The following is a 16,642-nucleotide window of genomic DNA, read 5'->3' on the forward strand; positions in this document are numbered from 1 at the left end:
GCAAGTAATTTTGATCGATCTAACAAGAAAGATGTAACTTCTAGAGAGATGGCATTTTCTTTACAAAGACAAGGATGAGACTTGAACCAAGTATCTAATTTTTATGGAGAAAGCAATTATGGGTTAAACTTTAACCACCATTTAACAGAAAACTTCTTCACTAATTGAGTGGAAGGGGACCCTTCCCATAATGCTTTAGTTGAAAAAGTCCAGATGAAATCCACGTAATTTCAAAAACAATACAAAAGCATAATTGAAATTCTGGTATCATATATCTGATGTCGAAGGAGATGTCACGACAAAAATATCTATGAACTAAAATACTGTGGAACAGGATATAAGCATTAAGAATAGTACAGATAAATAAAAGACACAAGGATGTGTTTACCCAGTTCAGAACAACCTTCCTACTCTGGGGGCTACCAAGACAGTGATGAAATCACTATACGTTAGTATCAATTTAAAGCTAAACAACCTCCGATTTACAACTTCTCACTTAATCACTACCCTTCCTATGATTTCTACCTAAGACTCACCTAGGTATGAGGCCCTCCTCAAATCCCTTCAATCACAACAACCTGTGACAAACACTCGACTTAATCAAATGCAGAAGACACTCTTCAAAGACACATGATCAGCTCTCGCTTAAAAGCTCATGGATGATCTACAAATTACAACTCAATAAAAGCACTCCACCTCTAGTATCAACCAAACACAAGAGTGGATTACAAGTAACACAATAAAGGACTCGAAAACCTAATACTAGTTAAGTACAAAACACAGAGTCCTAAAAAAGAAAAAGCCACACCACAATTAGGATTAGCATGTCTTTATACAGCAGAATTAGCAGGGAGCAAGACTGGGCTTAGGCTATTAAATAGGGTTTAATCTTCTCATACAAACCTCCATGAAATCAGGTCATAATTACTCCAATATTGTTGGAGTAGCTCGAGTAAATTCATCCTGAGATTATGCAAGCAAACACACAAACAAACACCTGAAAAACAAAACCCTAAAATAGATACTGACACTCAGTTCAGTTTAGTAAACGATGTTAAGACATCTGCTTTGACATCTTGCAGAACATCCTAACATTATGTTTTACCAAAATTGCTGCCAACACATAACCAATAAACTACCCCTTTGGCAAATTTTGGCTAAAACAATATTAGAAGACTAACACACATCTGAGCAACAGCACACAACACAAACATCATATATTATTAGCACAACGCCAATACTCCCCCCAACCTCACAACACTTGTTAAAATAAATTTATTATTAAGCTTTCTACTCTCCCCCCCCTTTTTAGTCATAATATGCCAAATATATAACATTAATATAAGAGTAGAGATATATAAAGATCAACCAATAGCTAGAGCCATAACAAGTATTAGTACAGAGCATACACAATGAGGTGCCAAAAAGAAAGTTCTGAAGCAACCATAAAATAGAGCCAAACACCTCAATCTTCCTCATCAGGACCAGAATCTGAACCAGAAACATCATCTTCATACTCATCAGTAGTTTCACCTGATGTGTGGTCCTCAGCATGGTCATCAGAGTCCTATGGAGTAGTGCCTTCAACAGACCGATGTGCCTCAGCAGGTTCTTCTTCAGTGCTGTCACCAATCCTATTGCCATTAGACTGCTCAAGACTCTTAATTAATTGTTCAATGTCAAGCTTCCATTTGGTACTGGTAGCAATGATCTCATCCAAGTCCTCGCAGGTCTCCTTCAGAGCTAAATCAACATCAGCTTTGGTAGACGGTTTCTTCTCAGCAGATGCCAGGACAATATCTGCAACATGTTTACCTGTAAATAATTTTTCATGGAGAGACAAGGCAGATTCTCTCTTACAAACCACATTAGTGCTTAACAAGATTCCAGGGTGCTGGTTGAGGACAACACCACATATTAAGGAAGGAAATACAATAGGCATTTTGGTGACATTGGTTGCAGCATGTCTCACAGTTTGATAAAAAGTATAAGTACCATAGTCAAAGCTAGTTTTGGTACCCACAATATAGAGAAACTTCCCCAACCCAACTGCCACTATTGAAGTATGATTGGTGGAAACCCAATTGGCAGCTCCAATCTTGTGCTGTATGACATATTTCACATTGAGTTAACCAGCAGAAAATTTGCCTCTCATAGGCCAAGTAGTGACTTGATTTGCAGTGATCTCCCTGCAGACTTGATTATCAGTCACCTCCAGGTCACATCCCTCGTCCTCACTTCTTCCCAAATACCTGTTGATCACCGCAGGGGAGAAGTGAACACATTTACCCCTTACATAGATTTTCCTGAAATTCTGGCTTCCAGGGTCAGCAGAGTCCACGGAGATGTTCACAACAAACTCCTTAACCATAACCTCATAGCATTTAGCAAAGCCAACTACAGTTTTAATGAGCCTAAACTTCAAAAATTAGGTCTCCATGATCTCCTTGATTTTGAGAGCATCCTGACCTAGTTCTCTCTCCAGGGAAATCCTTCTTTGATACACAAATCTCCATGTTCCTACATTGTCAAAAGAATGAAAAGAGATGTTATCCATAGGAGTGTTTGGAACTTTCACAGATGACTGCTTGGTCACAGTTTTCTTTACACGCGTGATGTCCTGAACATCACCAACATCATCTTCAAACTCAGTCTCTGTCCTAATCTTTCTCTTCTTGGAAGAAACATTCACTTTGCTCCAATACTTTAACGGCCCAACAACAACCCGCGTCCTGTTAGGTTTGGGAGAATTTGTATCAGCCACAACTTTACCTTTTCTAGTCCGCAGCCTTTTTGCAATCCTAGAATTCACACTCTTGATGAGTTCATCATCAGAGGATATGTCAACAACATTAATGATAAGATTGAACTTCTCATTACACAGTTCATCCTGATTGGGTGGATGGGATCCCCTAGAAGATGATGCCTCCATGTTTCCTTCTCCTCTAGCTCCAGTAGTTTTAGCATAGAGTCAGCAAATTTGTGCAGATTGTTATCAGAATCATCACTTTTAGAGGCGTCAGTTTTCTGTTCTACTTCATCATTATTGGTGGGAGAAACAATTTGGGAAAAGAGTCGAGAAATCCCAGCCACGGGAACATCTTCATTCAACACCCTAGAGACTAGACTGTTAGAACATGTTAAGTTCTGATCAATATTTCTAGTTTTGATGATAACATTATATATGAATTTTGTATAAGACAATGCGGTACTCTAATTATTCACGTTTTCCAATTCCGGAAAAGTCTAAAAGATTATGCACAAAATCAGCATTCAGAAGCTCTGACCCAGAAGATCTGGATGACTTCATCAGAACATGGTTTGGAAGACATCAGAAGATGGTCTTGAGGAAATCAGAACATGATCTGGAAAGCATCAGAAGATGGCAGTCAGAAGCAAGGCTTTGAAGATCTGATGGTATCACGCTCCAAAGCACTTCCAAAGTCTAATGACTAAAGTTGCATATGCAACAAAGCTGAAGACTCTGATATTCAAACGTTATTCTAATAGTCTGAGTCCAGAAGTAAGTACAAGATGAAAAGGCTACAACGTCAAATCTGTCTGACTGAAAAAAGGAACGTTAGAAGCTACAAAAGGCAAAGTCAGCAAAAGCAGTTGAAGCATGACTCGAGGTAGTTGACAAAAGAGTGAAACATTAAATGCAGCAGTGTATTATTCACGCAAAACATTAAATGCTACTCAACGGTCACTTTTTCTCACTGCCTATATAAAGAAGTTCTGATGCTGAAGCAACTAACAATGCTCATTCTAAGTACCATTACGCTGCCAAAACGTTATCACATAAAAACAAAGAACTTCATCTTCAACCTCACAACTTTGTAATATCTTAGTGAGTGTTATAGAACTTAAACTTGAGAGAAAAATCACTTGGTGATTATAGCTTATTAAGAAGAACATTAAACTCTTGTAATATTTATTTACATCTTTGTAAAAGGAATTTCCTAGAGTGATCAAGTTGTGATCTGTATACTCTAGAAGACTTAGAAGTTGTCTAAGTGGAAAACCATTGTAATCAAGATTGATTAGTGGATTAAATCCTCAGTTAAGGTAAATCATTATGTCAGGGGTGGACTGGAGTAGTTTGGTTAACAACAAACCAGGATAAAAATAACTGTGTGATTATTTTTTATCTACCATTTTTAGAAACAACCCTTATTCAATCCCCCCTTTCTAAGTGTTTTTAACTCCTTCAATTGGCATCAGAGCGCCGGTTCTAGGTGCAAACACTTAACCGTGTTAGAGAAAAGATTCAGGAGAAAAACACAAAATGGTCGATCCAGTTCCAACTCCTACTGAGCAGAACAATAATGGTAAATCAGCAACAGGTTCCTCTTCAGCAGGAATCTCTTCAGCAGGATGCTCTTCAACATGATTCTCAACACCAGGATTCTCCCGGAACCATTCAAACAACGCTTGAAAATCCCCAGTCAGAACTGAAAGAGGATAAGGAACCAGAGGCTTATCAGTTCAGACAACCAGAGGCAGAGGATTGTCCACTTCCATATCATCAGAATTTAATTTCAGATCATCAACAAGTGGAGCTTCTTCTAGAGGCTTCCAGTCTAAAATTGGATGAAAGTATTTGCCAACATCATACTCCAGAGCTAGTCCAGCAGGACCAGGAGCAGCAGCAAGACAATCATTATGGAGATCCAGAAACTCTGCTTACACATCATCAGAGAAAGCCTTCCAGAGCTTTCCTGCAGCCACATGATCTAGCTTGGAGTCATGGGTAACCTTCAGATAATCTAACCCTGTTCTTACCTTATGTTTTAACAGTTCAAAACGTATATCAACTGAAGGTGGAGGAGGGTTGGTTCTGACAATGGTTATTGGGTCTTCTGGGTTGGAAATGGAATATGGTTCAGAGGTTCTTTCAAACAACAAGGAAGTGTTTGAAGAGGATGGTTGAAGAGAGGATTCAACTTCGTTGTCAGAGTCCAAGACTATAACAACTGGTGGAGATGAAGGATTATGGGGGGTAGGTTTGAAAGGGCGAGGGTTGCGAAAGAATGAGTCAGATGATAATGATGATGGTGAAGAAGGGAGATTGAAGTTGCAGGGTTGGAATAATTACCTACAGATGGTCCTTCAGAACTTGTTGCATGTGAAGTTTGGGGTTCCTTCAATGCCAAATCAGTGTTGTAGACTGTGGTTAAAGGAGCTGCGGAAATCGCATTACCAACCGAGATGTTCACCGGCTGAGCCCTAGAGGAGAGAGCAAACATTGTTTTTTCACCAGTAGAAGTTTCTGAGGAAGATGCTGCAGAATATTGAGACATTTTGAAGTTCTTGTGATTAGCGATATGATGATGAAGCAGGGTTCCTTTTCTGAGAAAGAAGATGAATAGGTTGTTGAAATGAAAAATAGAAATGATATGGTGTGTGGGCAAGTATATGGAGTATTTTTGAATTAATTTCTTTTGTCAAGACCACCGTAAAGTCACTTGTGTAAAATTCCCACACCCTATTAATTGTTATAAATCCTCATGAGCACAGATCCCCAATTTCCCTCTTAAAATCTCAATTTTCTTGGTTATATTTTTACCATATTTACTCTGAGGTAAAAGTATAGAGTCTTCCATCTGCTTGTCTTGTAGACCACAAGGGTTGGTTAGCTCCTGTTTCTTAAAGTATGTAGGAAATTCAGCTTTAATGTGTCCAAACCCTTCACATTCAAAGCACTGTATACCATTCCCTTGAGTGCGCTTTTCTTCATCCCTTCTTCTTTCAAGGTCATTTTATTTAAGGATGTCAGATGAGTTGTTCTAGACATTTGATTTCGGGATCCTTCCCATCTGCTTTATTACCTTGTTGATTTGTCTTCCAAGCAGAGCTATAGCATTGGCTATTCCCTCCTCTGTACTCAGATTACATTCCTCATCTTTATCTTCAGAGTTGGCTAAAAAGGATATGCTTCTGTTCTTCTTTTCAGACCTTTCATTGATGCCTAATTCAAAACTCTGAAGGGATCCAACAAGTTCATCCAGTTTTAACTGGTTGATGTCTTGGGCTTCTTCTATGGCAGTGACCTTCATATCAAATCTCTTGGGAAGAGATCTCATCATCTTTCTCACTAGTTTGTCTTCTAGCATCTTCTCTCGTAAGGCACTTGATGCATTTGTTATCTCAAGGATATTCATATGAAAGTCATGAATACTTTCATCTTCCTTCATCCTTAGATTCTCAAATTGGGTGGTGAGTATTCTGGTATTAGCTATATGATGTCGAAGGAGATGTCATGACACAAATATTTGTGAACTAAAATACTATGGAACAGGATAAAAGCATTAAGAATAGTACAGAGAAATAAAAGACAAAAGTATGTGTTTACCCAATTTGGAACAACCTTCCTACTCTGGGGGCTACCAAGCCAGGGATGAAATCACTATAAGATAGTATCAATTTGAAGCTAAACAACCTCCGATTTACAACTTCTCACTTAATCACTACCCTTCCTATGACTTCTACCTAAGACTCACCTAGGTATGAGGCCCTCCTCAAATCCCTTCAATCACAACAACTTGTGACAAACACTTCAAATGTAGAAGACACTCTTCAAACACACATGATCATCTCTCGCTTAAAAGCTCATGGATGATCTACAAATTATAACTCAATAAAGACACCCCACCTCTAGTATCAACCCAACACAAAAGTGGATTACAAGTAACACAATAAAGGACTCGAAAACCTAACACTAGGTGAGCACAAAACATAAAGTCCTAAAAAAAGAAGCCACACCATGATTAAGATTAGCAGGTCTTTATATAGCAGAATTAGCAGGGAGCAAGAGTGGGCTTGGGCTATTAAATAGGGTTTAATCTTCTCATACAAACCTCCATGAAATCAGGTCATAATTACTCCAATATTGTTGGAGTAGCTCGAGTAAATTCATCCTGAGATTATGCAAACATAACGCGCAAACAAACACCTGAAAAACAAAACCCTAAAATAGAGACTGACACTCAGTTCAGTTTCAGTAAGACATCTGCTTTGACATCTCGCAGAACATGCTAATATTATGTTTTACCAAAATTGCTGCAAACACATAACCAACAATAATATAGACTTATAATGAGGAGAAGTAGTTTTTTTTGTAAAATTGTTGAAAGATTTAGTGGCATAATCCCCAACAATTTGAAACCGTTAAATAAATCAATTAGGGAAGCTTAGTGAAATATCTTTGTTAAACCATATAAACCAAGTGTGGTTAAAAGGATCAACAGACAAAAAATTGAACTAAGCATCCATGTAATCAAAGTAAGAATAGTATTGTGGAGTAAAGGTTCCAGAAAAAGATTTTAATTATGATGGAGGTTGTTTCCAATCAGAAGGAGATAAAACCTTATTAATTTTGAATTAAGAGAACTTAATTTTAGTTTTATCAATTTGATATGTTTGAAGGGTGAGATTAATAGACTTAGAATCAACCAAGATAAATTCGTAGAATTTTCTGGTCTTAGATGGATCTTTAGGTATGAAGAAAAACTCCGGAGGGAAAGTTCTTGAAATATTTTGTAATAACAACGAATTTGGAGTATAGTAATTTGTTTCTAAAGGTAATATGGGTATAGACAAATCTTTATTAACGAAAGTTGATTTTGGTAAGGAAGGAGGAGGAGTATAATATGATAATTTAGATGGGGAAGCTTTCTGAAGGGCTAATGGGTCGGTAATTTGAAAGGTAAAAGCTAATGAGGTTAATAAAGTAGGTTTAATAGTTGTCAGAGGAGTAGCAGGAATAGGGGAGGTAACTTTGGAAATAAAAGAAGAAGAACCTAAAATTATTACCTTATCTTTTTGATCTTTAATGGGAGGACCATAATCATCTTTGGGGTCAGCTAATTTTTTAATCATGTTTTCCCTGTAAAAATTCTCTGGTTAGAAATTCTGGTAATGATTTTTTAATACCTTGAGTATGCTCGATTTCAAAATCAAAACAAGAAAGTAATGCTTGCCGTCTAGCAAAAATATATTTTAAAACTAAATATTTAACATCCTTTTGTAAAAAACTTTGTGCAGCTTTGCAATCTGTTTTTAATAAATATATTTTTGAAAACAAATCATCCTGAAAATTTGTAATGCACAAAACATTGGATAAAACTTATTTTTTAATAGTACTATATTTTAATTGAGTTGGATTCCAGGTTCCAGAATAATATCTGACAACTTGTTCCTTTTCCATGCAGGAAGTATTTGTTTTAAGATTCTCCCAAAACCTATATCTGAGGAATCTGTTTTAACAATAAGGTTGGCTCTAGGATCAGGTATTCCTAAACATGGTAATTTTTTAAAACTATTTTCTTTAATTGTAAGACACTTTTGGTCATTGAATCATCCCAAGAAGGAGGATTCTTCATAAGTTTCTTGAGTAATGGTATACAAATGGTTCTTAGGTTGGGTATAAAATCTGACACATGATTTATACAACCTAAGAATCTCTGCAATTGAGTTTTATATTTTAATTTGTCTGGAAATTTTCTAATAAATTCAAAAGATCTACTAATGGGGTATACATGCTCTGGGAAATATCAAAACCCAAAAATCTTACCTTAAATTGAAATATTTCAAGTTTCTTTTCAGATAACACTAAACTGGTATCCTTAATTATCTCATAAAATTGATTCACATGTTGTATATGTTGATTGGATTAATACTACTTTACCCCCTACCATATAGGCGAGATTCGGTTTACCCCCCTCTAAAAAAAAAACTTATTGGACAAACTTTGCAAAATAAAGATTCCATCAAATTTGACCCTGATCAATTTTTTTGGCCAAGATTCTTAGAATCTTGCCTACATGACATTTTTGGGAGTGCTGACTGTACAACACATAAGCAATGTGGCACAGTCAGCACTGCCACGTGGAATTTAATTTATTATTTTTTTTTTTAAAAAAATTTTTATTGATTTTTTTTTTGTCAATTTTTTAAAATTTTTTTTTTTAAAAAAATTTAATATTTTTTTTACGTTTTTAAAAAATATTTTTCCAATTTAATATTTTTCCAATATTTTTTAATTATTATTTAAAATTTATTTTTATTATATATAAATTCGCAGGTATTTTTAAATCCGTAGGTAAATCCGCAGGTATTGTCAAATCCGTAGGTAAATCCGCAGGTATTATCAAATTCGCAGGTATTTTTAAAGGTAAATCCCCAGGTATTGTCAAATTTGTAGGTAAATCCGCAGGTATTGTCAAATCCGTAGGTGAATCCGCAGGTATTGTAATTCGCAGGTAAATCCGCATGTATTTTTAAAGGTAAATCCGTAGGTAATTTTAAATTCGTAGGTAAATCCGCAAGTAAATCCGTATGTAAATCCGCAGGTATTGTCAAATCCGTAGGTAAATCCGCAGGTATTTTTAAATCCGTAGGTAAATCCGCAGGTAGTGTCAAATTCGTAGGTAAATCCGCAGATAAATTCGCAGGTAAATCCGCAGGTATTGTCAAATTCGCAGGTATTTTTAAAGGTAAATCCGCAGGTATTGTCAAATTTGTAGGTAAATCCGCAGGTATTGTCAAATCTGTAGGTGAATCCGCAGGTATTGTCAAATTCACAGATAAATCCGCGGGTATTGTCAAATCCGTAGGTGAATCCGCAGGTATTTTTAAATCCGTATGTAAATCCGCAGGTACTATCAAATATTTTTTAAAAACGTTTGTCCAATAAGTTTTTTTTTTTAGAGGGGGGTAAACCGAATCTCGCCTATATGGCAGGGGGGTAAAGTAGTATTAACCCATGTTGATTTATAGAATCTGAAAAATACTAGTAATGTCATGTAAATAGACTATGGTGAAGTGAGAATAATTATTAAATTTAATGTTCATAATGTTTTGGAATTCAGAAGGAGCATTTTTTAATCTTAAAGACATGACAGTCCATTTATAGTGACCAAAAGGCACCACAAAAGCGGTTTTATATTTCTTCTTCTTTTAATTGTATTTGATAATATCCCAACTTTAGATTAAACTTTGAAAAAAATACTTTTATTATGTAATCGATTTATCAAATACTTTTTATCAGGTATGGGATACCTAATCCATTGTAATGCTTTGTTTAAAGGTTTATAATTTATTACTAACCTTGGACTTCCTCTTTCTAATTCAGAAGCTTTAATAACATAAAAAGTTGAGCAGCTCCAAGGAGACTTACTAGGCCTAATCAAGCCTTTATCCAAGAAATATTTTATTTCTTTTTTACAGTAATCTAAATGTTGTTTATTCATTTGAAATGACTTGCCTTTAGTAGGGATATTTGCTTTCTTAAAGTAAGGTTCATATGAAAAAGAGATATTGTGCACTTTTCTTTTCCAGACAACATTAGGTTTTTCTGAACAAAGATCCTTTATAAATTTATTATGTATATCTTTAATTTTTTCTTGAATACTTGGATATTGAATTTGATATTCTATCTTTTTATAGTGTATTTATTTATTAATAGAATTAATCTATATCTTTTTATTGTTAATTTGATTAATAAATGATATAACCTTACTTTGGACGAGTTAAGATCTCTAATATTAGGTTGTTCTAAGAATTCAATTTAACTTCACGCCCTAAGGCATTAGTAGTTATAGCTGTATTATTAACAATGAAAGGATACAATAAACCTATGAAAGGGGTTCCTAAAATGATGGACTCAGGAATATTTCTTATTAAAAGAAAAGAGGTTCGAAAACAAATTTGATCTTTACAAATTTTAGCACTAGATAATTTATAAGTGAAATTTTGGCGTTCAGATCACAGATGTCCTAAAGAATGCCGAGACAATATTTTCCAAACACACATAATGACAAGGTATAACAATGAGTGCAGAAACAATAAAGAACATAAATAATTGTTCACCCAGTTCGGTATCAACAATACCTACTATGGGGGCTACCAAGCTAGGGATAAGTCCACTATAATAGTATCAATTCGAAGCTAAATTCACCCGTTTAAAACTTCTCACTTAATCACTACCCGTGCTAACTTGTACCTAAGACTCACCTAGGTATGAGACCCACCTCAAATCCCCCTCAATCACAAGCGTGATAACAATTGTCGCACCCCAATTTTTGACCCACATATTTCATTCATCATTAGCTTGTCCCGCTTTTATTTCATGTATGTTCATCATTTAAACATCGCATTGTTGCATATTCTGGAAAAAAACAGACTTTTGATAAAGTCGATAAAAAATAGCCTACATTTCCACCTCTTTGCATTTTTTATTCGAGTTATTATTTTTCGAATTTTTATTTTAGATTCCATAGATTTTAGTTTTTATCATCATCATTTTAAATAAAATATAATTTTGTTTAGATAATTGTAGATTAATTTTTGTGATTATTTCATTTTAGGTTTAGATTTTATTTAGGAATATAGTTTAAATGTTTTAGGCCCATTTACACTTTTGTTCTTAGGCCCATTTTTTATAGAAAAATAGTACAGAAATTGAAACAAAAATTTGTCCTCATCTTGCTGCTATCCCACGCCTCCTACTTCTGCATTCTCCCTGCACATAACAACAATATACTGCTATTTGCTGCTCCAAAGCCTGCATATTATGTCCAAAATTTGCACCAAATTAGCCATACCAAATCTGCATAACAAAAAGCAAAGAATCAAGTTACCAAATATGTTCAAAATCTCATCAAATTTTCCCCCCAATTTTCATCTAAACCCTAATCTTCTATTCTATATAAACAGACATTCAACAACATAGAAGAGGTGGACGAAAAAAGAAGATTGTTACTCTGTAAAATATTCACAGCTTCCTCCAAGTTCATTCACAAAAACTTTGAGCTTATTCACCTTCAAAACACACTCAGCAAGAACACCCATAACTTCACACCTTCATACAAACTCACCCTCCAACCTTCGTTCAAATCACCCTCCATACACACAGAAACATAGCCTGTAAAACTCACATTCACTTATCTCACTCTCAAAACCTCACAAATAGGGCAACCTCAATATCCCAACCTGTAAATCGTCCTCACCAACACTCAATACTCATAAACAGGCCCTCACCAACATTAACAACACACAGCAACTCGCAACATCACAAGATCGAAGATTGCAGATTGAAGGAACACACCTTAAAATTGTCTTCGAAGTCATAGAGATCTGAAAGCTTCACCTCGGTTTGAATCTTCTAAATCTATTTTGCTTGTGCTAATGTTCCATGCTTGATGTGTATTTTTTTTTCGTAATTTCTTTCTGTGTGGATCCAGAACTATGTTGAATCTTTGGCTTGGTATTTGTTGTTTTTGTTGTGTTGATATTACATTGTGAATACTTGAAATCGGTTGATCAGAAATTTGGTAGAGAATGGTTTGCTTGCTAGTTGTATGAATGATTGAGAGAGCGAGAGAAGAGATCGAGCGAGAAGTACGAGAGAGGGCGAGAGATTGGAAGTCTCATGGTTTTTTTTCTTCTGAATGTTAAGAATCGATGACGAAGAAGAAATAGAGAGGTGAGAGGTCGTGACTCGTGAGGACCGATTTTGCAATTGGGAGGTGGATCCCATTTGTCTTTAGGGTTTATTTGGTCCTGACTTTAGCTTGGGCTCACTTACCTAAGCCCAACTCGAATTTCTCTTGTACCCCCAGCGCTCAACAATAAAACCCTTTCCATGAGCCTCTTCTATTTGATTTGGGCTCACTGTTTAAAGCCCAGCGAACTCCTTTAACTAGCACCCTATTTTGCATGCTTACACCCCCATTTTATTTATTTTCTTGCACATTTAACTTGTTTGATTAAGCTTCTTTAATATTTTATTTTGCTTTTATTTTCTAATAAAAAAATATATAATACAAAAAACATGTTTCTAGATTTTAGACTTTATTCTCATGTTAAAAATACCAAAAAATATTAGATTTATCTTTCAATTCGAAAATAAATAAACCTTGATCCAATGCCAAGTCGTTTCAATAAATTTCTCAATCCAACGTCGAGTTTCTTCTTTTAAAACTTTCTCCAAACCATGCTGAAAGATCGAGTGACAAGAAGTGTACACCTCTTGAATATCTCGATTCTTTTGGATTAACACTTTTTTTAAACCTATTTTAATCAAATCAAAATGACCAAGTGACAAGAAGTGAACACCTCTTGAATACCTTGATCTTTTGAATTAAAATACATTAATAAAATCAAAGTGATCAAGTGACAAGAAGTGAACACCTCTTGAATACCTTGATCTTTTGAATTAAAACACCTTAATCAAATCAAAGCGATCAAGTGACAAGAAGTGAACACCTCTTGAATACCTTGGTCCTTTGAATCAAAACACATCAATCAAACCGAAAGATCCTGTGACAAGAAGTGCACACCTCTTGAATACCTTGATCTTTTGAATTAAAATACGTTAATTAACAAGGACAACAAGTGACAATGGGGCTCGCCCCTGTTCAATACCTTGGGTAAAGACGCGCTAGGTGAGCACCTATGCTCAATCCTTTGCTAAATGTCCGTTTAAAACACAACTTCAATTTCATTCAACCCTTTTTGCCTTATGGCTTTTAAAACTCTTTTCATAAACGAGACACTTAATCAATTTTCAATACGAACATACTACCACATGTGAAGATCGAATATCTTCCACTCGAATGCGATGATGGCCAAAATCATGTCTTATCTTGATTTAGTCATCCATTCTTGTAGTGATCTCATATCTATGTGCGCGTAGTATTTCCATTTGAAAACGATCGAGTACCTCTTGCTAAAATCAATTAACAACCTTTCGTGGTTCTTAGCCCGAACTACGATTGCTCTGACTTTCCCATTGCACTAGGGAATACGTAGGCACAAGATACAAACGTCTTGGCGAGCATAATAATAACAAATCTTTTCTTTTTCCTCATAATAATAAAAAACCTAAAAAAACGTTTCATTCATCTTTTCTTGATTAATAAGCTAAAGAACGCAAATATTATACTAACACTCAAACACGAAACTAACTAAATGGGTCCCATCGAGTACGATGGAGGTGAGGGGTGCTAATACCTTCCCCTTGCTTAACCGACTCCCGAACCCTAATTTGGTTACGAACGACCATCTTATCCATTTCTTTCCTCTTTGTGGGTTTGATCGATATTTTCCCTTTCCTTCTTGGAATAAATAAAGTTCGGTGGCGACTCTGTTGTACTTCGAATGCATGAAAACGCGTCGAGTCACATTTTTACCGCTACAGAAAGTGGCGACTCTGCTGGGGACATACAATCCTAAGAGGGTCAACCCTAGTTTAGTTTGTTTTATGCTTGAGTGTTTACTTTTGTTTGTTCTTATATTCTTTATACTTATTCTTGTATTATTTATGCTTCTTTACTCTTGCTTTATCGCTTTTATTTTATTTCTGTATATATTCATTTGTGGATATGGGAATGATACTTGAGTGAAGCTCTCAACCCGAGCTTTGAAAAACAAGAGAAAAACATAAGTTAGGAGGTGGTTGTGTAGTGCTAGTCCCCAAGGTGAACACCTTGAATGGCTAATACGAGAACCCCACTTGGAGGAGACTTAGTCATGAAATTTGTCATAAGATGGTTCACCCATCGCATGGCAGAAATCTGATTTCGTCGCTAACTCCAAGGACCTTTAGAACCCGTTCCATCTGAAGAAGTTATGTATCAGTCCCCAAGGTGCACTCCTTGTATGATTGGTATAATAACTTCGCCTAGAGGTTGCATATTCATGAAATTCGTTATAAGATGGTTCACCTGTCGCATGATGGAATTCTGATCATGCTTGGATGCCTCTAGGAACCGTTATATCCAAAAACTCTAGAGCTAACCTTGTGAGGGGATTTTTGGGTAAAGAACTTAGAACTATCCTAACTTAAGGAGCTTTCCTATAGGTTGTTTTGTTATCACACTTTACATCGAACATTGCATGACATTGCATATCATTTGCATCATACAAGTACCTCATTCCAACTGTCTCTTTCATTCAGTTATCTGTCAACTGTCAAACTGGTTCCTCCACACGAGTACGAGACTAGAGCCAACGTCAGACGAAGAATGGCGGACCAAGAACAACACAATGCTGAAGTTAGAATGGAGATTGAGGATTTGAAGACAGGAATGACCAAGCTCACTGAGATGTTGCAAGTCCTTATTGCTAGAGGAGAACCACCTCAAAGGACTGTTATTCAAGAGGTCGCCAACGATGTTGAAGACCCTATTCCTGTTCAAAGGCCCGCCACTACATGGCCCGAGTTTGGTTTACCTCCAAATTATTCTCCGCCTCACGCCACTACTGCTATGTTGGGCCAACCTTCGTGACCAATGTTCCAAGCTCCGATCATGACTGAGTCTCAGCCAGTTGTGCACGCTGCTGCCCAAACCGCTTATGGGAATCCTCTCTTTGAGTACCATGCTGGAGATCATCAAAGTGAAAGTCAAAGAGAAGTTGGTGACATTGATGAAGTCAAAGAACAATACCAAGTCTTGGAGAAAAGACTAAGAGCTATGGAAGGCGTTGATTACTTTGGGGTTGCTGCTGAGAACATGTGTTTGGTTTCCGACCTGGTCATACCTGCCAAGTTCAAAACTCCTGAGTTTGAAAAGTACAAAGGGTACACTTGTCCAAGAAGTCATTTGACCATGTACTACCGCAAGATGGCTGCCTATACTAAGAATGAAAAACTGCTTATCCATTGCTTTCAAGATAGTCTGACTGGCGCTTCCTTGAAGTGGTATATGGGACTCGAGAAGAGTCGTATTCATTGTTTCCAAGATCTGACAGATGCTTTCATGAAGCAATACAAGTACAATCTAGACCTGGCTCCTGATCGTCGTCAACTACAAAACATGTCTCAAAAAGAAAGAGAGTCTTTCAAGGAGTATGCCCAACGTTGGAGAGAGCTAGCTTCTCAAGTGGAACCTCCTTTGGCTGAAAAAGAACTAACTGGAATGTTCATGGACACTCTCTCACCTTTCTATTGGGAGAAGATGATTGGAAGCGTGTCCTCCAACTTTACTGATTTGGTGACCATTGGTCAAAGGCTAGAGGAAGGAATCAAGAATGGCAAGGTTGCCAATGCTGCTGAATCCTCTAATGGGGCAAGAAAGTCTTTTGGAAACTTCCATAGGAAAAAGGAAGGAGAAACAAATGCTGTGATTGATGAAGGGAGAAGGCCTCGTCAAAGGACTAATAACTATGATCAACCAATTGTAGTTACAACTTCTCCTGCGACCAAGGCTCCACAAGTTCAAGCTCCTCAACCTCAAGCTGCAAATCAGAATCAAAACCGTGCTGACACCCGCTTTGATCCTATTCCTATGTCATACACTGAATTGTATCCTGCATTAGTTCACAAAGGGTTGATTACGACTAGGGCTCCACCTCCGCTTCGAGATCCTCCTCCAAGAGGATTCCGATCTGACCTTCATTGTGAGTTTCATCAAGGTGGTATAGGTCATGACTTGGAAGGCTGCTATGCACTGAAGACTAGAGTGCAAGAGTTGATTAATGCAAAGATTCTTTCTTTCAAAGACATCAATCCCAATGTTGTCAACAATCCTTTGCCAAAACTGAGTGGCTGAAGACCGAGCAAGCTGTGTTATTTCCTAAAGCCAAGTGTTTCAGACAGGATAGCTCCTCCTCGTCACTGATTAGTCACTAGGCCTTG

General features: G+C 36.6%; 1 protein-coding gene across 1 annotated transcript; it reads right to left on the reverse strand.

Annotated features, from left to right (window-relative positions):
* Positions 1-1,567: 1,567 nt before the first annotated feature.
* On the reverse strand, positions 1,568-2,932 carry LOC131629691 (uncharacterized). Its single transcript, XM_058900473.1, has 3 exons — positions 2,470-2,932; positions 2,198-2,397; positions 1,568-2,104 (listed from the first exon to the last, which is right to left on the reverse strand). Exons 1-3 carry the CDS (start codon positions 2,930-2,932, stop codon positions 1,568-1,570), a joined length of 1,200 nt encoding a protein of 399 aa, XP_058756456.1.
* Positions 2,933-16,642: the final 13,710 nt, after the last annotated feature.

The sequence above is a fragment of the Vicia villosa genome, unplaced genomic scaffold, assembly GCF_029867415.1.
Source record: "Vicia villosa cultivar HV-30 ecotype Madison, WI unplaced genomic scaffold, Vvil1.0 ctg.000591F_1_1_3, whole genome shotgun sequence".
Lineage (NCBI taxonomy): Eukaryota > Viridiplantae > Streptophyta > Magnoliopsida > Fabales > Fabaceae > Vicia > Vicia villosa.

Excerpts from the sequence above, each read along its gene's own strand:
- LOC131629691 (XM_058900473.1), bottom strand. The coding sequence starts at position 2,932 with ATGGAGGCATCATCTTCTAGGGGATCCCATCCACCCAATCAGGATGAA. Across the intron at positions 2,398-2,469 it reads TTCCCTGGAGAGAGAACTAG|TTGGCTTTGCTAAATGCTAT; the intron begins GTCAGGATGCTC and ends TTAAAACTGTAG. Across the intron at positions 2,105-2,197 it reads TGGAGGTGACTGATAATCAA|CACAAGATTGGAGCTGCCAA; the intron begins GTCTGCAGGGAG and ends TATGTCATACAG.